General features: G+C 43.8%; 1 protein-coding gene and 1 long non-coding RNA gene across 6 annotated transcripts in view; one reads left to right on the top strand and one right to left on the bottom strand.

Annotated features, from left to right (window-relative positions):
* Nucleotides 1–362: 362 nt before the first annotated feature.
* NUDCD3 (NudC domain containing 3) lies at nt 363–23212 on the bottom strand. Of its 3 annotated transcripts, none has more exons than XM_075858639.1 (7): nt 23110–23212; nt 14215–14415; nt 13873–14132; nt 6493–6625; nt 2766–2909; nt 1447–1635; nt 363–719 (listed from the first exon to the last, which is right to left on the bottom strand). In XM_075858639.1, the coding sequence occupies exons 2-7, from the start codon at nt 14404–14406 to the stop codon at nt 609–611; spliced, it is 1029 nt and encodes a 342-aa protein (XP_075714754.1). In that variant the 5' UTR covers nt 14407–14415; nt 23110–23212; the 3' UTR covers nt 363–608. The 3 variants fall into 3 exon arrangements, with proteins under 3 accessions (XP_075714754.1, XP_075714755.1, XP_075714756.1); XM_075858640.1 differs by having other exon boundaries at nt 23130–23200; XM_075858641.1 differs by lacking the exon at nt 23110–23212 and adding an exon at nt 22995–23016.
* The window catches only part of LOC142749976 (uncharacterized), a 54883-nt gene continuing 54369 nt past the window's right edge, over nt 23212–23725 (top strand). For all 3 annotated transcript variants that reach the window (XR_012882533.1, XR_012882535.1, XR_012882534.1), the window contains exon 1: nt 23212–23308. This is a non-coding gene — a long non-coding RNA (uncharacterized LOC142749976). The remainder of the gene's footprint in view (nt 23309–23725) is intronic.

Below are 23725 nucleotides of genomic sequence, written 5' to 3' on the forward strand. Positions count from 1 at the left end.
CTAAAGAAATGATGAGGGAAAAATAAAAAACACAGTTATTTTTTGCTGCTGGTCTCTAACCTCCTCTGCAAAAACATCATCTGGCATCTGATTGGTTGTCAGGGGTCTCCCCTCTCCATTGCCGTATACATTATATGAATGATTCAGGACTCACCACACAAGGCGCTTATATGGTGCAACATTCTTTCACCACACAGCGGGTATTCCTACAGCAAATGCATGATTTTTCTGCGTTTCTCAATTCTCTGTGTGAAGTCGACTGTCCATCTTCAAACTACCACAAAGCACGACGTTCATCTATTTCTACCTGTGACCCTTACTAAGTCCCTGCTGGAAATCTCATCAGAAAAGAAACATGGACAGAAAGTGTTCACCAATTCTAATTACAAAATAAAAATTAACAATAGGAGAAATGTTTCACAGAATTACAATAGAATCTCCGGCAAACACCAGTTCAATAGGTTTACAAACCAATTTTAAATAAGCATTTAAATACATTGTTATATGTGGATGTGTCTTGTCATGACATCCGGAGAAAGCGGTGGCCACCCAGGCGTGACTGTGTAAACGTTGACCTCAGGAGGGACAGACTAGCGCTCGCTCCGGTGTCAGAACTGCACAGAACCTGGAGAGATGTTGAACATGGAAGGGTCGAACGTCTGCCCCTTGAACGGTGACCCATCGGCATCCCATCCTTTTTTTAGCATATCATGAACTTTCTGTGAGAAAGAAAGAAAAAAAGGCAACATTGCTGTGATGACAACACTATGTAGACGACATCATTCGGATTGATAAAACGCTATGTACACTTTTTATAAGCAATTATTATTTTTTCATTAAATAAATGTATTTTGTGTATTTAAACAACGTTCCAAATCGTTTATTACATTCTTTTTTACTTTTTGAGATACAGCTTCTATGTCCTGTATACATAGAAGCTGTATCATTCGGTCTCAGCCGATTCCGTCAGTTGAGCTGAATTGACGGCTGAGATCTGGTCCTACATGACTCTAAAACACAGGATCCACCGAATATTGGTCTCATCTAAGTTCATGTGATCGATATTAGCTGGACCCCTTGGTCTTGTCTCACTGGATAACTGAACAGCTTGCTTTTCAGGATTCTATGAAAGCTGGGTGACAAATCCTGTGGATGCTCTGATGACTGCAAAAAACATGATCATCTAGCTCCAGATATTGGCAGAAGAGGTCAAGCAGCCAATCAGAATCTGTAAGGGTGTGTTCACATCAGCGTTCACTTTCCGTTGATGGGTACCGTCAGAGAAACCCATAAACGGAAAGGCAAACGGAAACCATAGCTTCCATTTGCATTACCATCGACTTTAATGGTAATGCTTCCGTTGCTAATGGTCTCCGTTTGTCTCCATTCCGTAAGGTTTCCGTTTTCTCGACGGAATCAATAGCGCAGTCGACCGTTACAACATACCAGCTCATGACTCTGTGGCTTCCCTTGCAGTTTTTGCTGGTAGTCAAAAGTGAGTCTGTCCAGCACGGCGTGTTCTTCATCGTCCACTGTTGCCATGCCGCGCTCCTTGTTGATCTTTTCAATGTCGATTTTCTCCTCACCCTCTAAAACTGCGTTCCACCAATATTCCCCACATTTACTCAGACTAATCTATGGGAGAAACCAAGGGAGAAAAAGATTTATTTTAAGTGAATTCCTTTACCAGTTGGTGCAATCTGTGCAAATAATGGTCAAGCAATGGGGCCCACCAGCTGAATAATCTATATACTGGGAGAACAGAGTGGTTGGTCCAATGTGCAAAAGGGAGAGACCGAGAAATAATAGTTTATCAGGGAATAGCTCATAATGCAATCCCCAAGTATAGAATAAGTAGATGAATACTAAGGACCCTTTGCCATTTACCCACTACAGCTCCCATCATGTTTCCCCAAAGGCTCAGAGGAACATGATGTAAGCCAGCGCTGTAATAATTTCCTTGCGATATTGCAGTCGATCATTTTATGCATTCATGTAGAAGTACTTTAGATAGTTTCATTAATTCTCTCTAAAAGGGGTTGGTTAGGGTGCATCTGAACAAGTGCGGGCATTTACGTGGCACAACGTACCTACTACCTGTATAGCGCTCTACTTATTGCGTGATGTGGTTACATGATCGCCTTGACTGTCCCACAATGGATGACATCACCCATGGCTGTATTGTTTGTATACAACTACAAGGTTTTGCAAACAGGGGGGCCCAGGGCAATTTTTTTTTTACTACTGACAACCTCTGGATAAGTATAACTTTTGTTCTTTTTTAATTTTTAAAGATTTAAAAATCTTTTGCATTTACTATTGAAAGTCACTTTTTTTTTCTATAAAAGTCTAATTTTTTATAAATTTCTGCAGGACAAATCTGCCACTAGAGGGAGCAAACAGCTAGTATATAACTCAATGAGCCTTTGTAAATTCATATTCAGTTTACTCCCCCTAGTGGCAGAATAGTGTTGCAGAAAAAGGACAGAAAACATCAAATGGAGAATGTATTTCTATGTGTTTTATTATTTCTTTTTTTTGGTTTATTTCACGGAGGATGCTTTTTATATATTTTATAGGTGCTGTGTTCTGAAGAAACCATGAAGTGAGGACTCTTACTGATAATTAAACAGACACTGGCATAAGCTGCGGAGTTACACAATACAATACAGCTGAGCAGATCTATATTGTGCAGCACTGAAGACTCACACCTGCCTCAAGGAAAGCATTACATGCCACTTGAGAGGCATCATCTATCTTATTACCGAGATACATTTCCCAGGTTCCAGGCTCCACAGGGAGGTCTCTGAATTTATTTTGTGAGTGAAGTTTCCATCCATCAGGACACGCTCGCCTTGACTGTCCCTCACTGCCACTCGGATACATGTGCTGCGCAGGTCCAACGACACCTGGGAGAGTTTACAGAAAAACAAATGTTGATGCATTATCACCAGTCCGTTAACCCTGCCCATTCCTCAACCCCTAAAATGCCAGTATACAGAAATAAATTGAAAATCAAAGGACCCTCATATTTCAGAGGTTACTGGTTGTATAAAACTTTGTAATGCCTGAGGGGTCCATCACAGGACATAAGAAGTTGGATACACAATGGCGATTTCTTACAGGACTAGGAATATTTCAGATCAGCAGTTAAACGGTCAGATTAACTTACAATAGAAATTTGAAAGAAAGAGGATTTTATCAAACAAATATTAAATTATTACAAGTCTATACTGGTGCATGCAAGCGTTATAGTTCAGGAGATTAGAAATAGCATTTTCTTTTCCAGTGTAGCCTGCTGACAAGTCTCCTAAGAATAAGCAACGTACAGATGGTGGAGAGAAACACATTGCTTCATCAAATATCACTGTCTTATCTAATGTCAGATATTTCCCTCATGCTGTTACATAATACATGTATCGAAGGGTTAATGCGTAGGTTCCCATTTGGCATGGAGAACCGCACATACAAAAAATACTTTTATTATTAGCATTTAGGAGCAGGTACAATCTATTAATAGAGCCGGGCAGTATCGGAAGAACATTTTCTGCCAGTCCTGTTAGTCCATCAGCAGAAGGCAGACAAAGGATGGAATCTCGTCTCCGCTGCTGCACTCTTCTCTTCTATCACATTGCTCCGTCACATAAATCTAGCAATTTAGTAAAAGGGGTTGTCCCAAGAAAACATTTAACACCTATTCACGGGACAGGTAAAAAAAAAAAAAAAGTATGATCACTAGGAGCCCCACTGTTGGGAACACCAACGATCATTAGAACGTAGGCCCTGTATGCACCCGTAGGTCCTGTATGCACCCGTAGGACCTGTATGCACCCGTAGGACCTGTATGCACCCGTAGGACCTGTATGCACCCGTAGGACCTGTATGCACCCGTAGGACCTGTATGCACCCGTAGGACCTGTATGCACCCGTAGGACCTGTATGCACCCGTTCCTTCTCACTATTCAATCCCAGTGAGGAGGAGCTTGAATGAAGGTCGAGCATGCGCGCTGCTGCTCCATTTAAAGTCTATAGGGCTGACGGAGACAGAAGAGTACAGCGCATGGCTGTTTCATCAACCCCATACACATTGAATAGAGCAGCAGAGTGCATGTTCGTCCTCCACTCCATTCAAGCTCCTCCTCACTGCCTGAATCTTGTGATCAATGGGGCCCCCAGTGATCAGACATTGGACAGGTAATAAATGTTAACGGATCTTCAGGAATCGGTCTATAAGAGATTTTGTAACATACAAGTATAGGCGGACTCTTGCCACACCAAAGGTAAATTAATATTGTGGCAATGAGAGTGCTATACACTTTGAATAAGAACACTAAAACCTACCTATTTCAATTAGTTTAATATTACAAACTGGGCTAAACTAGCCAAAAGTCTTTCCAAGTTACAGGCTATCCAAGCAAGGAACGACCAGGATAGAGCGTCAACAGGAAACAAGTTGCTATAACACTGCACAATCCCTATCCAAAGTGAGCAGACGATATATAACTGAACCCTGCCTGGACTAGTTATTAAGAGTCCAACATCTCCTCCATAGTATTTGTAGAACACCTAACGCGTTTCAACATCCCTTTATTGTCTGAATGTATAATCAGAGGTGTATATTAAGTCACAACAGGGGCAGCTAGCACACCGTTTAGTGTATGTATCAAGCCCACCAAAGGCAGACCGAACCCTCTCATCAGTCCAATCGGACAACACCACGTCAATGGTGGGAACTGGGACAAACATATCCTGCAGAGGGAGGCACGCTGGTCTTTGTTATGGATACAGTGAAGCTGGGTGGACTTCATACACTTGTTTTCTCTGAGGGGTCTGTTTTGTGGCTGGTATCATATACTGTAATATCTGGCTTGGTCCTTGATGGAAATGTAATCAGTCTAAATGTGCCCTTTAGTTTTTCCAATCCCTATAGGTACCTTTAATCCTTTGAATATTCTAAGCATGTTACTTACCCATTATATCCCTATGGATCCCATATTAGAAATTGCTATACGGCTGGTCCGGATTACTATGCTTAGTATAGTATAGTTACTAATGTGCTTTTCAAGTCTCCCTAGTGTAGGAGTGATCTGTATAGCTTCTGTCATCTTATTATATCAAGTTGTCATTCTTGTTTTAAAGTACTGTAAGGCCACTTGGTGGTTCCCATAGTAACCTTAAGCGTCCATCGGTTGACCTACGGGGCGGTGATTAGGACCTGCCAACAGCAGTGGACATGCGTCACTGTGACGTGGCGTTTTCCGATTGGACTGATGAGAGGGTTCGGTCTGCCTTTGGTGGGTGGGGCTAAAAGTATTAATAGCCGGCATTTAACCACGCACATTTACGGTCAGACATCAGTGCCATCACTGAGATCTGAAAAACAGGGGGGCTCGATACATATACTAAACGGTGTGCTAGCTGCCCCTGTTGTGAATTAATATACACCTCTGATGATACATTCAGACAATAAAGGGAATACAAATCCGATTCATTAACATGGAGTGATCAGGAAACGGAAGCAAAAGGTAGATCTAAAACGAAGTGGTTCTTTAGGAAGACTAGTAACACTTATGACGTATATTCATGTGTTCCTGAAACATGGACCTGTTAAACCGCAGTCCTGCTATATTATGCTGACTGCTCCGACTCACACACAAAGCTATTTTCCAAAATGGTATATCATTGAATAATGGCTGATAATGCAATTCCCTGATATAATATGGCTGTGAAAACGAGCGCTGATCAATGGGATCGGCGCTTGCTTGCTTCTTTTACAAGGAGCAATGATTGTTCACGTACAGGGATGAGCTGTCGTTCGTCTTTGTACATTTCCATTATGTCGGCAGCACATCTTCCGGTTTACGCAAAGATGTGCTGCCGACTAGCGACCATTTTATTGGCCGCGTAAACAAGAAGATCAGCCGATGAACGAGCGTTTGCTTGTTCATCGGCTGATCGTTGCCCCGTTTACACAAGACAAATACTCGAGAATGAGCGCTCGTATGAACACTCGTTTTCCCCATCATTGGCCCGTGTGAGAAAGGCCTTAAAGTGGAGCCAAACGCTTCATATTACAGTCCTACAGAAGGATCTTGCGATCTTTCTACAACATTGTTCATGTGTGTGGTCGCCAGGTCATTGCGTTACCTGGCACAGGGACTCGGACATCACTTCTATAAGTTATCAGCACGTTGGCCCTACCAATACTGGACATGGCATACTGCACTTGTTTACAGAACATTATGCGTGAAGGGGAGATACTGCTCTATTAAAAAATACAATAATCCACTCTGGATGTTCTCCTGCCAATCTGGAGACATATCCTGGTTAACACTGTATTCAGACATCTGCAGTTGAATAAAAAACACTTAGACTCCCCAAATTCCTTTGTGTCTGCTTAAAGCAATTTCCAGTCTGGTTGTTGCATTAGTCTGTATCGCCCCCTACTGGGAGCACTGGCTCTGACATAAGAAATAGGAGAACATAAGTCACCTGTCTGCCTTTTACCACATCTTTAGGCACCGGCACTTTTATTTCCAGGTCAGAGTAGTCCTGCGACCACGTGTAGTTTTTCCTTACGGCGCCATTGTAACTGTCCGAGTCCGTCTGAAAACCCTCTTGGCCCCTGATGGGAAATAGAAATAATATTAGACATGTACACTGCTGTATAAATACAACCATCAGTGCTTCTCTAGCCTCTATTCTATAGCACCAGACCCATACATTGCACTCAGGGGGATGATGCCTCGACCAAAAATGATGAAGATGACGGCTAATGTGCCGGTAAACACCAGTTTATTCCCAAACAAGAGATTATTTTCATTTCCTCGGTGTAAAGTTTCACACAGCTGTAATATGGCTGCTTTTTTCTATCCACCTTATGGATGTAATACATAGGGACTTATTTATCGACCTCTCTACGCCGGTTACCTGGAGTAGAAAAGTTGCAAATGGGTCAAAAAGTGGCAACTTTTGGCTTTTTTGCGTCACCCTTATAGTAAAGGCGTGACTTAGGGAAAAGAGGAAGGGGCCACAGCGTTCTGACAAATTTATTATAATTGACACCAGAAAACTGGCAGAAAATTATAATGGAAACCTACGCCAGCTTCTTGCTGGCGTAGATTTCACTCCAGGGGCGTAGCAAGTAAGAGGCCCGTGCTGGGTCCATACCTTGCCCCCCTCTCCCCACCAATCAGACTGCCCCCAGCCACCATTGGATACATTTAAAAAAAAAAATAAAAAAAAAATGATGTTCCTCTTCTCCCCTCAGACTCTTTCATCACTTCAGTGCACCTCATACAAGGATATGACGCTAGGGGCAGCATCAGGACGTTGTATGCGAAGCAGAACACTAATGAAGTGCGGCATCAAATATAAGGCCCTGACGCTGCTCGCTGTCAGGACCTTGTATGAACGACGCTTGAGTGACGAGGGGACCCGGAGGAGAGAAGAGGAGCGCTGAGTATGCGCATTTTTTTAATTTATTTTTTTTTTTTTTAATCGCTGATGTGGGGGGAATTTGTGGCGCACGGCCCAGCCAGAAGATGCAACACATTTATAAAGAGGCTTTTACAACAACTTTTCTTACTATTAAGGCATCATTTACATGACCGTGATATACGTCCGTGCGACGCGCGTGCTTTTCACGCGGGTCGCACGGACCTATACAAGTCTATGGGCCAGTGCAGACAGTTCGTGAGTTTTGCGCAGCGTGAGTCCGCTGCGTAAAACTCACGACATGTTCTATATTTCCCCGTTTTTCGCGCATCACGCACCCATTGAAGTCAATGGGTGCGTGAAAACCACGCAGGTCGCACGGAAGCACTTCCGTGCGAACTGCGTGGTTCGCGCAACAGCTGTCATTCTCTGAATGTAAACAGAAAAGCACCACGTGCTTTTCTGTTTACAAACATCCAAACGGAGTGTCAAAATGATGGCGGCTGCGCAAAAATCTCGCAGCCGCGCATCATACACTGATGACAAATGCAGCTGTTAAGTGCCTTTTGCGCACGCAAAACGCCGCGTTTTTTGCGTGCGCAAAACGCACACGCTCGTGTAAATCAGGCCTAAGACTGGTGAATCAAACGCTACCTAAATATATGTTATTCTTAAAGAAGTTCTCCGGTTTCAGAAAATGGATTTAAAAAAAGTACCTCATGGTTTTCAAGATCTCTGCTTTTTGTCATTTAAAAGAAACTTTCATTGTTTACTTCCAGGGGATAAAAATCTGTCCTGGTCATGTATGTGAAGGACACAGACAGACGATTAGCTCGAGGCACTGAATCAGAGAACAAAAGATTGCCAGGAGATTATACCCAATGTTGGTTCTTGGCTAGGAGAAAAACACTCTGTGGGCACCGAGAACCCACCGCTGCAAAATATCTTGGCGCTATATAAGCAACTGTAAAAAAAAAAAAAAAAAAAAAAAAAAAGCTGTACCGCTTTTCAGGGCATTACGTCTCTTCTGGTGATTTTGCAAATGAAAAAAAAAAAGATAAAACAAAATCAGCAAACAGGATGAAGCAGTTAGGCTGAGTTCACACGACGCGGATATGTGCGTAAAAGCACGCAGGGTATCCGCCCTGTGCGCCGCAGGAAATTCCGGCCCAAAAAAACGCACCAAACTGTAGTGCAGTTTTTCGTCCGGAATGTCCGCTGCGGAAAACAGCCGGCCTCCTGGGATGACGTTTCATCCCATGTGACCGCCGCTACAGCCTTGGATTGGCTGCAGCGGTCACATGGGATGAAATGTCATCCCAGGTCGTCGGCCTGGACGAAGAAATAAAGACTTCTGGGTAAGTATAATATTTATTTTTTCTGAGTTGCGTTTTTTGCGACAGAATCACTGCGAACCCGCCGCAAAAAACACAACATCTGCTATTTTTTTTGCAGGTTTTACCTTCCCATTTAATTCAATGGGGAAAACCTGCAACAAATAAGCAGCATTTACACAAACACAGTTGACACGCTGCAAATAAAATTCAGCACCGCAGGTCAATGTCTGAGCGTTTTTTCTGCTTAGTATTTACGCAGCGTGTGGATACGATTTGTTTTATCTCATCCACTTTGCTGCTACTATATTTTCTGACGATTTTCCACAACGAATTCCGTTGCGGAAAATCCGCAGTATTTATGTTGCGTAAATACTGCAGATTTTTCCGCAACGGAATTAGTGTGAACTGACCCTTATAGGTCACAATAAAAGACATGAACATGAATCATAGTTCAGTGCAGTGATCTGGCCCACGTGGCCCTTCTACTGTACTGAAACCACCACCCTCAGCATGGCTGGACATACGGATAGTTGTATCACCTCGGACTGAAAACAAATAGCAGAAATATATTCCTCCTTGGCTAAATGACTAGACAATGAATGGAATGTTCTCGGCATGCAGCTATACGGCGTCTTCGCACACAACATATTGATTCTAGGCCATGTTATATCTTTAAGGACGTCTTCCTGCGCTTTACTACACATATTATTCTCCAATAAATGGACAAAAAAAAATCATTCACCTTTTCACCCAGACTCTGGACTTTCCTTTATTCCACATATTAAAACACTACATCACTCCACATTCAACTCCTAACACTTTGCACTTATCTCCTTGGCTCACGGCTTGAAGTAACCATATATATATATATATGCTCCCGTTAGCAATGGGAACAATTCTCTTAATAACCTTATATTCGGGTGCTGCTCATAATGCCGTTCCTTAATAAAGTCTGCTTTAGTGGCTCTAAATGGAAATGAAGACAACTACTCGAGGCACTATATAACAAAAAAAATTAAGAAAATTAAAAAACACATCTACTTAGTCGCCATTACATTACTTACGGTCATTGCTTTGGCATAGTTCAGCCTTGCCATAGAGATTTTGTGTGGCTCAAAAATAACTATCCCCACCAATGGACTAATTCTAAATATTGTAAATGATCAGTTCCAGCTCATGGCAATCTACTCCATGTAGAAAATATCGCCTGGGCAAGAACGCTTCAAAAATATATTTATTAAATCTTTAAAATGGGCTAATCAAGGCAATAATTCCTATAGATACCAGGCTAACCAGGTAGGGAGGACTAGATAAGGGTGCCAATATATTGGTTTAAATTATTACGAAACGACTCCAAATATCTAGTTAAAACATATAAATTCTGTCCCTACCTGGACTAAATAGCAAAGTGTGAATTCACACCCAGTAAAGATCTGATACCTAGCAGCAGAGTGTGTGTGAACACTCAGTAGAAGAAACGCAGCACCTGCGACACCGCGTGCATTCACACTGAAATGAGCCACAGCACCTACATTTCTTGTGCATTAGCACCCATAAAAAACAGTGCAGCGCCTCGAGCAGTATTGTGCATTCACACTTAGGGTATGTGCACACGATAACGACCATTACGGCTGAAATTACGGAGCTGTTTCCAGGAGAAAACAGCTCCGTCATTTCAGATGTAATTGCTCGTACTCGCATTTTGCGAGGCGTCTTTGATGGCCGTAATTTTGAGCTGTCAAACGACGACGCGTAAATGACAGGTCGTCGGCACAGTATGTCGGCAAACCAATTCAAATGAATGGGCAGATGTTTGCCAACGTATTGGAGCCCTATTTTCAGGCGTAAATCGAGGCATAATACGCCTCGTTTACGCCTGAAAATAGGTCGTGTGAACCGAGCCTTATAAGGGACTGTACATTTAAACAAAAGTGTGCATTCACACTAGATAAATAGAATATACCAAGTGTGCATTCATACTAGATAAATAGAATATACCAAGTGTGCATTCACACTAGTCAGCAAACTACAACATAGAGTACATTATCGCTGAGATGCACATCAGCACACGCAGGTAGTGGCAGTCACACTCCTCAGTAGCAGCGTCACACCTATAGTAGTAGTGCGCATTCACACCTGATAAATATTGTCCACCTGATAAGAGTGTGCATTCACGCTGAACAAAGATTGACCGCCTAACGCGTTTCCACTTCCTTATTTTATATAGACCGTTTCTTCAGAGGCGTGTGTATTGAGACGGTTTTTCGTGCAATATGGTCTATCCGCCGTGTGTGTGCCAGAGCTTTTCTCCTAACAGCACGGTTCTGGTATCTGACCGCGGTCAATACACATTCCTCTGAAAAAAAACGTTCTATATAAAATGCACAAGAAATGTAGGTGCTGTGGCTGATTTCAGTGTGAATGCATAATTTTTTTTTTATTTTTTTTAAATCAAATAATTTTTTATTTTCAACAAAAACACAATATTTGCGCTAAAAATATTTTTAAAGTGTTCTTGTCCAGGTGATATTTTCTACCTTGAGTTACGTGAATGCAAAAATTTCAAAAAATAATACCTCTTTACGCAATCTACTCCATCATTCGAGACATTTATCCTGAAGGATTTTACATTTTCTCCGTCGTTAGTGGTAAATGCTAATACATCATTATTAATGAAGAAATACTAATGTGGTGATGCAAGTGTATAATATTTACCATCATATGAAGGATTTGCCTTGGGGAGATATTTGTATTGTGGGAAATATTTTTTCATGTAGGATTCTTTTAAAAGAAGAACTGAACAGTAAAAAAAACATTGCAACGTGATCAGATCAGGGGCAAATTGTCCTGGGAATTGGTTGCCCGGGTAAGACAACCCCTTTTGAAATGCCCAATTAGAGCCTTGTGTGTTTGCTTTATCACAGATAACCAGTTTGATATGGGAGCCGTGCAAAGGTCGCCCTAAGGGTGTATGCATTCGTTGCGATTGAGATGCGGTAATTTACTTACTGTTAACATTTTGTTATTTTATCCATGCAAATGCTGTGTGAAGTTGCTGCCAATAGGTGTCTCCCTTCCTGTAATTTGCTATCCACCCCGCTGTCAAGCAAAGTCCGTCCCTGGTTACAGAGCAGAGGAGACGGACAGCAGGAAGCGGGGGTGTATATTCACAGCCTGCCCATACAAGTCTACAGAGAGGGGAGGGGTGAGCAGAAAGAGACACAGACACTCTGCATACTAGTCTACTGAGGGGGAATGGGGGAGGGAGCAAAAAGAAAATGATAGACAGACAAGCTGCCCATACAAGTCTAGGGTGGGGGAGCAGGAGCAGTGTAAGAAAGACATAGACATACATGCTACAGTTTCCTGGTAAGAGTTTTATCTCACCCCAGTGCTGGATTCTCAACTACGCTGCTCATTACTGCTGTATAATGTCTTCCACACTACTGCAGTTTCTATATAGGATAGAGACAGGAGAGCAGGATTCTCCACTTCTATGTGTGCAGTGTACAGAAGACAGGATAGCAGTTAGCACTAGCTCAAAGACAACTGAGAGGTTGTCACAGCAATCACATGACCGGAGACCACGCTGCTTGGTCTCCAGATGAAGATCCATGATATCAGCTGTATCACGGAGCTCCCTACAGGCACCGATGGGGAAAGTAATGTGATCGTTGTGACAGGCAGAAAAAAACACTGTCCGTGAATTATTTTTTCCCCTGAAAGTTTGCACTGCGCATCCACCAGATTGATATTCACAGTGCAAACAAGAAAGTGATGCCACTACACTAGACAGAGAGCGGTCTTAGTGGTGGTTGGGGTGAATAAAGCCGGACTCCATCCCCACCACCGCTAAGACCGCACTCTGTCTCTGCATATTTTCAGATTCCGCCTGTCAGGCATCCTATTGCTCCACAGCGTCCTCAAAACTGTCCCTTTTACTCTAATTTCCGCATCAATGCCTGCCCCATTTCCTTCAATGAACACGTGCCACGACGGAGGACAGTGCCCACGGATGATGGGGGTAATAACATAGAGATGCTGGGGGGGGTCAAAATACAGGGATTATGGGGGTTATAAATAGGGCTGAGGGGATCCCTGTATATAGCCCCATTATCTCTGTATAGAACTCCTCTCATGCTTGTGTATAACATCATTCCTATATATACCAGCCAGCCATCATCCCTGTATATAACTCTCATCATTCTTGTATGCAGGGATGATGGGGGTGATACGCAGGGATGATGGGGGTGATACGCAGGGACGACGGCTGGTATACACAGGGACGAAGGGGGTTACATACAGGGACGACGGGGGTTACATACAGGGACGATAGGGGTTACATACAGGGATGATGGGGGTTACATACAGGGATGACGGGGGGTACATCAGGCTTATCATTAGCTCTTGAGTTTGTAATGTGTCCGTAAAAATGTCTGTCTATCCGCGATTTTTAGCTCAGCTGTCCAGAAATAACTGAAGTAGAGGTTGGCAACCCTGCTAACGACGTATGCATTGAAGCTTTCCGTCGAAGATATACGTCAGGAGTCCACTTGACGTATACCTCAGACGGAAGGCAAAAACGCAATGTGAACTAGGCCTAGCCTGCACTTTAAAGAGGACCTGTCGGCTCTCCATTCATGTTTCTATAGTAAATACTTGTATTGCACATAAAATAAAACAATTTTGAAAGCATGTATTCTTACAACTCTGGTTTGTGCTGTTCCTCTTTTATTCCTCCTGGAAACGTTTGAATAAGTTGAGAACAGAGTGTGATCACTTCCTTTGTCAATGGGGTGTTCCAGCAGTCTAACACTGTCCAATCAGTGCTGACAGTGTCAGACTGTGTCAAAACACACCCTAAAGTCAAGGGGAATGGTAACGCCATTTTAATTTATTCATTCATTTTCATTAGGAGAAACAGAGGAACGGCAAAACCTAGAGTTCAAAGAAAAGAGGAGTCAGAATTCTTATTTAATGGGAAATAGGAGTATTTAAAAAAAAAAAAAAAAAAAGACAGAGAAAGATAGGCAGAAAAGAAAGATATGCAAGACAAGAGAAAGCACTGCATAATGCTTGAGATATTGTGGTACTTTACTGGGGTACAGCAGCAGGGTCCTCGGTGTTATTTCCAGTAGCCTCTGATTCTTCAGCTTTCTCTTGTGGATCCGGTACACTAGGCTCTTCCTGCTCTACTGGTATCGCTTCTGCTGGCGCCTCTACGACAACTTCTTCTGCTACTCCCGGGGCATCACCACTCTCTGCCAACCTTTCTTCCTTCTTTTTCAACTTCTCCTGCAAATCTTGAATTCTTTGCTCATGATCTTTAACGGCCAGTTTCTCGTAGGTTTTGAATGCCTGAAAGAGTCATAGGTGTGATTTTCCTCCACTATCAGAATGATATATAAGGCCCGGCACACTGTAATAACCAGTTACCCACCTGCAGTATCATATTCTGTGCAGTACCTGGGGGAAATCCCATTCGGTCCTGAGGGCCCAGAAGCAGCCGATAAAAGTCTGTCTTACGATACAAAAAACCGAAGTAAACATTTAAGAAGTCCTGTATGTTTCCTACATGCTGCAGGATACCCAGCAGCGCATGGTCATAGCGGTCTGACAGGTCCGGCTCCATCACTGCAACCTGCAGCAGAACAAAGTAAAGAAATTAGATTTCTGGAAAAGAAACATGTGGATATCTCTGTAAATAGAGACTAAAAACAATCACTGATTTAACCGAAGAACGTAATTGATGTCGATAACAACATTTCATTGCTGAGCTGCATTAAAGGGGTATTCCAGCCTCCAGCATTTTTGACCTATCCAAAGCTAGATCAGTGGGGGTCCGCTCTCAACTGCTTCCGTCAGCCCCGTAGTCTTTGAAAGGAGCGGCACCATGCATGTCAGCCTTTGGTCTAGTCAAACTCCTCCTAGCCACTGACTTGCCTTTGGTGGGGAACGGAGTCCCCTGTTCTGGTGATCGGTGGGGGTCCCAAGAGTTGCCCCCGCCCACCTATCTAGCATTTTTCACCTATCCAGTGGAAAGCTGAAAAATGCTGGAGGCTAGAATACCCCTTTACATTGATTTAAAAAAAACTAAAAATATATATATTTAAATAAATATATACACATATACACTAGTCCTTCTCAATGACTTCGAATGGCATCAAAAATGTATTTCAGTAATTCAATTCAAAAAGTGAAACTCCTATATTATATAGATTCATTACACACAGAGTGATCTGTTTCCAGCATTTTTTTCTTTTAATGTTGATGATTATGGCTAAGGCCTCATGCACACTTCAGTCTTTTCCTTCAAGGTGCTAGCCGTTCTTCTGACGGCTAGCACCTTGACCCATTCATTTCAATGGGGCCATACACACTTCAGTTTTTTTGACGGTCCCGTTGCTCCGTTCCGACAAAAGTAGAGCATATCTTACTTTGGTCCGATATTCCGTGACCGTGAGGCCCATGCAAGTCTATGGGGCCGTTAAAAAAACTTGAAGGCGCACGGAAGGCATCCGTGTGCCGTCCGTGTCCGGGCGGGCAGAAGTACATTAGAGATATTGCACTAATCGGCAGCCACTTCTCTCTATCCAGCACTGATAGAGAGAAGAGGCTGCTGATAAAAATAAAGTTCAGTAAAATTTCCCTGTAGACAGCTGCGCTGACTCTGGACTTGATATAACACAGGGGACCAACACTGCTGCTCAATGGTCCAAAGTCCTGTTTTCAGAGGAAAGTAAATTTTGCATTTCATTTGGAAATCTCGGTCCCAGAATCTGGAGGAAGAGTGGACAGGCGTCAATCCAAGCTGCTTGCGGTCCAGTGTGAAGTTTCCACAGTCAGTGATGGTTTGGTGAGCCGTGTCATCTGCTGGTGTTGGTCCACTGTGTTATATCAAGTCCAGAGTCAACGCAGCATCTAGCAGGACATTATACAGCACTTCATGCTTCCCCCTGCTGACAAGCTTTATGGAGATGCTGATTTCATTTTCCAGCAGGACTTGGCACCTGCCCGCACTGCCAAAAGTACCAATACCTGGTGTAATAACCACAGTATCACTGTGCTTGATTGGCCAGCAAACTCGCCTGACCTAAACCCCATAGAGAATCTATGGGGTATTGTCAAGAGGAAGATGAGACCCCGGACCCAACAATGTAGACGAGCTGAAGGCCGCTATCAAAGCAACCTGGGCTTCCATAACACCTCAGCAGTGCCACCAGCTGATCTTCTCCATGCCACGCCGTATTGATAACACCTCCGAAGTGCCACAGGCTGATCGCCTCCATGCAATGCCGCATTGATAACACCTCAGCAGTGCCACAGGCTGATCACCTCCATGCCACGCCGCATTGCTGCAGTATTTCATGCCAAAGGAGCCCCGACCAAGTATTGAGGGCAGATACTGGACATACTTTTCAGCAGGACAACATTTCGGTATTAAAAATCATTTTTGAAATTGGGCTTATATAATATTCTAATTTTCTGAGAGACAAAGATTTGGGTTCCCATAATCCTCAACATTAAAAGAAAAAAAATGCTGGAAAGAGATCACTCTGTGTGTAATGAATCTATAGAATAGGAGTTTCACTTTGTGAATGGAATTACTGAAATAAATTAACTTTTTGATGATATTCTAATTTATAGAGAAGGGCTAATATATATATATATATATATATATATATATATATATATCGAAAAATGAGCAGCAACTCCAAGGTTCAAGTGTAAAAATGGGTACTTTATTGCCCGTGCGACGTTTCAGCTCCGTCCACTGGAGCCTCTCTCAAGCGAGAAAGGCTCCAGTGGACGGAGCTGAAACGTCGCTCGGGCAATAAAGTACCCATTTTTACACTTGAACCTTGGAGTTGCTGCTCATTTTTCGATTTATATGTACTTGGAACTTGGTCTGTTCCTCAGAGCTTACACCCACATGCGGCCAGTGCTGCCTGACTCTGTATATACATATATATATATATATATATATATATATATATATATATATATATTAGGGATGCACGGTGCATCGAAACTTCGATACTGTTTCGATACTGTGCATCCCCAAACGGTTCGATACCGTTATTTCAGGTATTTCGATACTTAGCTGTGCGGCCGCGCAGCTCAGTATAGTAACACATGAATGTATGAGTACGGGGCTGCGGCTGTGTAATGCATGTGTGATACAGCCACTGCCGCGCTCCTGAGTCCTGATAAAAAGTTTGCGGGGTCAGGATGATGCGATGCGGCCGGCGCTGCAATAATGAGCGTCGCCACTGAAGACAGGACATGGCGGGCGCACTGCAAAACACCCCCATGTTCTGTCTTCAGTGCCTGAACCACCGCTCATTAGTGCAGAGCTGGCCGCATCACCTCATGCTGACCGCGCGCACTTCCTGTCAGGAGCGGGGCAATGGCTGTATTACACAGCCGCAGCCCCGCTCTATAATGGTGGAGATCAGAGAAACCTCTCATCTCCGCCGTTATTCTCCTGAATGCTGCGATCACAGCGGACTGCAGCATTCAGGGGAAAATAAGAAGGGGGGATGCCCCTTGGATCGCGTCACAGGGAATTCCTGTGACGTGATTGAGGGACATACCATATATGGGCAGACAGCCCAGGGTCTATTGACGGACCCCAGAGCTGTCCTACCATATTTCCTGTTGTTAGGGCATACTTAGGTATGTTCTAACAACTGCCTGTGTACTATCTGTCCACAGGCTAATGGACTGGTATGTAGATATATGGCATGACATTAAAGTTTAAAAAATAAAGCAAAAACAAAGTAAAATACACATACACCTTTTTTACAATAAACATTAAAATAAGTCTCAATACATAAAATACACACATTCAGTATTGGCGCAGTGGGCAGTGCAGACAATGCGTGAATTTTGCGCAGCGCGAGTGCGTTGCGTAAAACTCACGACATGTTCTATAATCGTGCGTTTTTCGCGCATCACGCACCCATTGAAGTCAATGGGTGCGTGAAAACCACGCATGCCGCACGGAAGCACTTCCGTGCGAACTGCATGATTCGAGCAAGAGCTGTCAAAAGGATGAATGTAGGAAATATATAACCCCAGCACACACAGAGGTACGCAAAAGATCCAGATGCAAACAAATTTAAGTTTTATTGCAACAAAAGATGGTCAAGTTGAGGTGGAAAGCGACTTGGTAAAGACGTTTCGGCCGAATCTCGGCCTTTGTCACGGTCGCTGTAAGACGATATCACTGGTATGGGTTGTCGGCCGGATATTCCCTGTGTGTCAGACACACAGCGACCGTGACAAAGGCCGAGGTTCGGCCGAAACGTCTTTACCAAGTCGCTTTCCACCTCAACTTTACCATCTTTTGTTGCAATAAAACTTAAATTTGTTTGCATCTGGATCTTTTGCGTACCTCTGTGTGTGCTGGGGTTATATATTTCCAATATTGTGGGATTCTCGTCCCTACCTTACTAGCACCACGCCAATTGATTGAGGAGTGCATCCCAATATCTATTTTTGAAAAGGATGTATGTAAACAGAAAAGCACCACGTGCTTTTCTGTTTACAAACATCCAAACGGAGTGTCAAATTAGAGATGAGCGCACCAAACTTCACCGGGTTCGGTCGAACTCGTTTTGACCGAACCCGGCAAAAAATTTTCCGGTACGCGACGTCAGGAGACAGTCACTGTCCACGGTGCTGAAAGAGTTAAACTGGTTCAGCACCCTGGACAGTGACTTCCGATCACAATATACATGAACGTGTAAAAAAAAGAAGAAGTTCTGACTTACCGATAACTCCCGACTTCTTCCTCTAGTCTGACCTCCCGGGATGACAATTCAGTCCAAGTGACAGCTGCAGCCAATCACAGGCCAAGCACAGGCTGCAGCCAATCACAGGCTGCAGCGGTCACATGGACTGCCGCGTCATCCAGGGAGGTGGGGCCGGATGACAAGAGAGGGACGCGTCACCAAGGCAACGGCCGGGAGACCGGACTGGAGGAAGCAGGAAGTTCTTGGTAAGTATGAACGTCTTTTTTTTATTCACAGGTTGCTGTATATTGTGATCGGAATTCACTGCCGAGGGTGCTGAAAGAGTTACTGCCGATCAGTTAACTCTTTCAGCACCCTGGACAGTGACTGACGTCGACTAGCCTCATCTCTATGATGGCGGCTGCGCGAAAATCACGCAGCCGCGCATCATACACTGATGACACAAGGAGCTGTCATCACTTTTGGCGTGCCTTTTGCGCACGCCAAACGCTGCGTTTTTTTGCCTGCGCAAAACACACACGCTCGTGTAAATGAGGCCTTAATGTGAGGCACGTGGAGGTTAAATTCATCATCATACCACGCGCCTCACATCAGAAAATGGAAGAACTTTTTTTTTATTATTACTGTTGGCAAAGTATCGAAATCGCAATACTACACGAAGTATTGGTATCTAAGTCCAAATTCTGGTATCGTGACATCCCTAATATATATATATATATATATATCTTAGACTACTCATACAAGGTATAGACAGAGAATAGCCTTTAATTCTGCTTACCCGTTAACCACCAACACAACGTTCACGGCGGTCACTAACGTGCCTTAGGCCTCATGCACACGACCGTAAAAACTCCCGTTATTACGGGTCGTAATTACGACCCGTAATAACGGGCTCATAGACTTCTATTGGCGACGGGTGCCTTCCCATTTTCTCACGGGAAGGTGCCCGTGCCGTTGAAAAAGATAGAACATGTCCTATTTCAGGCCGAAATAACGGCACGGACAGTCCATAGAAGTCTATGGAGCTCTCGTAATGACGGGTGGCTACATGTGTGCACCCGTCATTACGGCAGCGTTGCTAAGTGACGTCAGTAAATAGTCACTGTCCAGGGAGCTGAAAGAGTTAACTGATCGGCAGTAACTCTTTCAGCACCCTGGACAGTGACTACCGATCAGTATAAACCTGTAAAAAATAAAAATAAAAGACTTTCATACTTACCGACAACTTCCTGCTTCCTCCAGTCCGGTCTCCCGCCCGTTGCCTTGGTGACGCGTCCCTCTCGACATCCGGCCCGACGTCCTGGATGAGGTTTCAGCCCATGTGACCGCTGCAGCCAATCACAGGTCAATCACATGCTGCAGCGGTCACATGGACTGCCGCGTCATCCAGGGATGTCGGCCTGGATGTGAAGAGGGAAGCGTCACCAAGACAACGGCCGGGTAAGTATGAATTTCTTTAACTTTTATTACAGAAAAGGCTGTCCCTTCTCTTTATCCTGCACTGATAGAGAGAAGGGGCTGCCGATTAGTGCAGTGCTATTTTGCCGCCAAAAACGTGCCCGTAAATACGGGTGGAATACGGGTGACACCGGACCCATATTTACGGGCACGGGTTCGTAAATACTGGTGCAAAACGGGTGGAATATGTGTGACACCGGACCCGTATTTACGCCAGTATTTACGGGTGGGAAAAAATACGGTCGTGTGCATGAGGCCTTAGACTAATGCTGGAGCGGGTGCTCGGCTGGCTGATGACAGCTGGGCTCCCGCATCAACTGCCTAGATTGGATTTACCTCTAATCCTGGCTGTTCATCCCCTTAGATGCCGTGGTCAATAGTGACAGCAGTGAAGTGGTTTCAGAGAAAGGGGGCTCCCTCGGTCATACATCGGCAGCCCGCAAATGTGATTGTGGGCTGCTGATGGGCGGCCATGGCAGTCGGGGGCCTAACAAATTCTGATATCAAAATCTGCACCGCGTGAACAAGGCCTAAAAGTGTTTTTATTGTGTAAAAGTAGTAAAACGTAAAAGAACTACACATATTTGGTATCAGCTTAATCATACTGACTCACAGAATAAAGGGAACATGTTATTTAGGCTGCACGGTGAACGGTGTAAATTTAAAACACAAAGAACAATGGTGGATTTGTTTTTTTTTTCCATCCCACTCGGAAAAAAAAGTTTACTAAAAAATTAGATGTGCCTCAAATGATATGTACCTCGTAAAATACAACTCATCCTGCAAAATAACCAAGTCCTCATGAGGCTATGTTGACGGAAAAATTAAAAACGTTCTAGCTCTTTGAATGCAATGATGGAAAAAACGAAAAAAAAAAAAAAAAGAAGATTGATTAAAGGGGTTGTCCGGTTTTAGCAAATTAAGGGCCTGTTCACATCACCGTTCGCTTTCCATTCCGGGGTTCCGTCGGAGGTTTCAGTCGGGTGAACCCCGCAACGGAAAGTGAAACCACAGCGTCCGTTTCAGTCACCATTGACATCAATGGTGACGGAAACATCGCTAATGGTTTCCGTTCGTCACCATTCCGGCAGGTTTCCGGTTTTCCGACGGAATCAATAGCGCAGTCGACTCCGCTATTGATTCCGTCGTTAAAACGGAAACCTGCCGGAATGGTGACGAACGGAAACCATTAGCGATGTTTCCGTCACCATTGATGTCAATGGTGCCTGAAACAGACGCTGTGGTTTCACTTTCACTGTGAACAGGCCCTAATATAATTTTTTGTATCATTAAAAGTGATACAATTTTCCAAAATATTTTATGTATTCATTTCTTACGGTATTGAAGATCTCTGCTTGCTGTTATTCAGTAGGAACATTTAGTGTTTACTTCCAGTTGATAAAATTCTGTCCATGGTCATGTGATGGACACACAGGTGCACGGCTCGTTACAGTGTGCATAAGTTCACACAGGGTGGATACGTTGCGTAAAGTTACACCGCATATCTGCCCTGGCGGCCAGAAGGGATTCCAGACAAAAAAACCGCACCAAATTGTGGTGCAATTTTTAGGCCGAAATGTCCGCTGCGGAAAACAGAAGCAGAAAAAAAAAAAAAAAGAATCGCCCAAACTTATCCTCTGACATCCTGCAGACCAGCCTCCTGACATCCTGTGATAGATGCACATGGGATGAGAGGTCATCCCAGGAGGCCGGCCCGGATAAAGAAGCACAGAATTCTGGGTAAGTATAAGATTTACATTTTTTTTCTGAGTTTCTTTTCCGCCATAAAAATCACAACAGCTGCTATTTGTCGCGGGTTTTACCTCCCCATTGAATTCAATAGGGAGCACCCGAAACAAAAAAACAGCGATTATGCAAATACAATTGACATGCTGCAGATTAAAAAACTGAACCGCGGGTCAATTTATGAGCGTTATTTTCCGCTTATTTACGCAGCGTGTGGAAGAGATTTGTTCAAATCTCATCCACTTTCATGCTACTATATAACGCTGCAGATCTTCCCAATAAAAATTTGTTGCGGAAAATATGCAAGATTTAAACTACGTGTGAACTTACCCTAAGGGCTCGTTTACACGAGCGTGATATACGTCCGTGCAACGCGCGTGATTTTCACGTGTGTCGTACGGACCTATGTTAGTCTATGGGGCAGTGCAGACAGTCCGTGATTTTTGCGCAGCGTGAGTCCGCTGCGAAAAACTCACGACATGTCCTATATTTGTGAGTTGTTCGCGCATCACGCACCCATTGAAGTCAATGGGTGCGTGAAAATCACGCATGCCACAGGGAAGCACTTCCGTGTGACACGCGTGATTCGCGCAACAGCAGTAAAACTATGAATGTAAACAGAAAAGCACCACGTGCTTTTCTGTTTACAAACATCCAAACGGAGTGTCATAATGATGGCGGCTGCGCGAAAATCACGCAGCCGCGCACCATATGGTGATGACACACGGAGCTGTTAAGTGCCTTTTGCGCACGCAAAACGCAGCGTTTTTTGCGTGCTCAAAACGCACACGCTCGTGTAAACCCGGCCTAAGAGTGATGACAGCCTCTCCATTTGACAGGTTTACCTCATAACAATATCATATTGGATGGATTCATAATACCAGGCATCATGGCATTCGATTATGGGAGCATCCTGATTAAATTGGGAGACCTGCCGATCAACAACTTTTGCTTCTCAATGTGGTGGTGAACTACAAGTCCCAGTACTAATTCACAAGGTGACAGGAAATGCTTAGATTAACATGTATACAAATAAGCTAGTAATAGTTTCTCGAATCAGCCAATCAGATCACTACTTTTGTTTTCTAACCTGCAGTGGGAAAATAAAAGCTAGAATCTGATTGGTTTCTGTGTGACAATATTCCATTCACCCTCTACACTAGTTGTCATACGTGGGGCCGTAAATAAACACCGCCCACCGCTGAAAACAATGTCCCCTGCCACGGTTCCCTACCACGTATAACACTATCACTACCTGGGTGTCTTGCGCGGCAATAATGTATAATACAATGTTATTACATGGCCTATAGCTAGTCAGCACAGGGCACTAAAACCAGACGACCGGCACCACACAAAGCAAAACAACTCACATGGGACTTGTGTCACTCACTGCTTTCACTCTCTGGTCTCCAATGAACAACTTCCGGGTGACTCCACCTTCCGCTTCCGCATATTATGAAAGGTATGTGAAGGCGATTTGCCCTGTTCAAAAATGGCGTCAGTTGCCATGGAAAGAGTGCAAAGTGTTAATGGCTGCATGTTTCGGGGAGGAGAAGAGAAGACTTATTGGTGTATATTCAGGTGTTCAACGTCCGTTATAGTTTGTAGTTTTTATTTATTTATTTATGTATTTAATGATCACAGTGCATGTCGTTTCTCTCCAGTTCTCCCATTTTCACAGTGTTTCCTTAGTGTCACACTATATATACTGGAGGTGCAAATGTTGGGAGGTATGTATGTAGGTAGAGATATATATATACCAACAGGACTGGCGGCTTATGTGTGCAGGCCCTGGGGAACAGACCCTCGTCCCGTATATACACAGCCAAAAATAGGCAGCACTCTGTAGATCAAGTGAGAAAAGTGTGGGTACTTTATTACCCTCGGTGCAACGTTTCAGCTCCTAACATCGGAGCCTTTCTCAAGCAATGACATAGTGCATACCTCCCAACTTTTGAATTCGGAAAAGAGGGACATTTTAAGCCA

This window comes from Rhinoderma darwinii, chromosome 3 (assembly GCF_050947455.1).
Source record: "Rhinoderma darwinii isolate aRhiDar2 chromosome 3, aRhiDar2.hap1, whole genome shotgun sequence".
NCBI lineage: Eukaryota > Metazoa > Chordata > Amphibia > Anura > Rhinodermatidae > Rhinoderma > Rhinoderma darwinii.

What these genes read in the sequence shown, in the direction of transcription:
- NUDCD3 (XM_075858639.1), bottom strand. Translation starts at nt 14,406, where the DNA reads ATGGAGCCGGACCTGTCAGACCGCTATGACCATGCGCTGCTGGGTATC. An exon ending in CACAGAATATGATACTGCAG is followed by an intron (nt 14,133 to 14,214) that starts GTGGGTAACTGG and finishes TGACTCTTTCAG; the next exon opens with GCATTCAAAACCTACGAGAA. An exon ending in GACCCTGCTGCTGTACCCCA is followed by an intron (nt 6,626 to 13,872) that starts GTAAAGTACCAC and finishes ATTTCCCATCAG; the next exon opens with GGGCCAAGAGGGTTTTCAGA.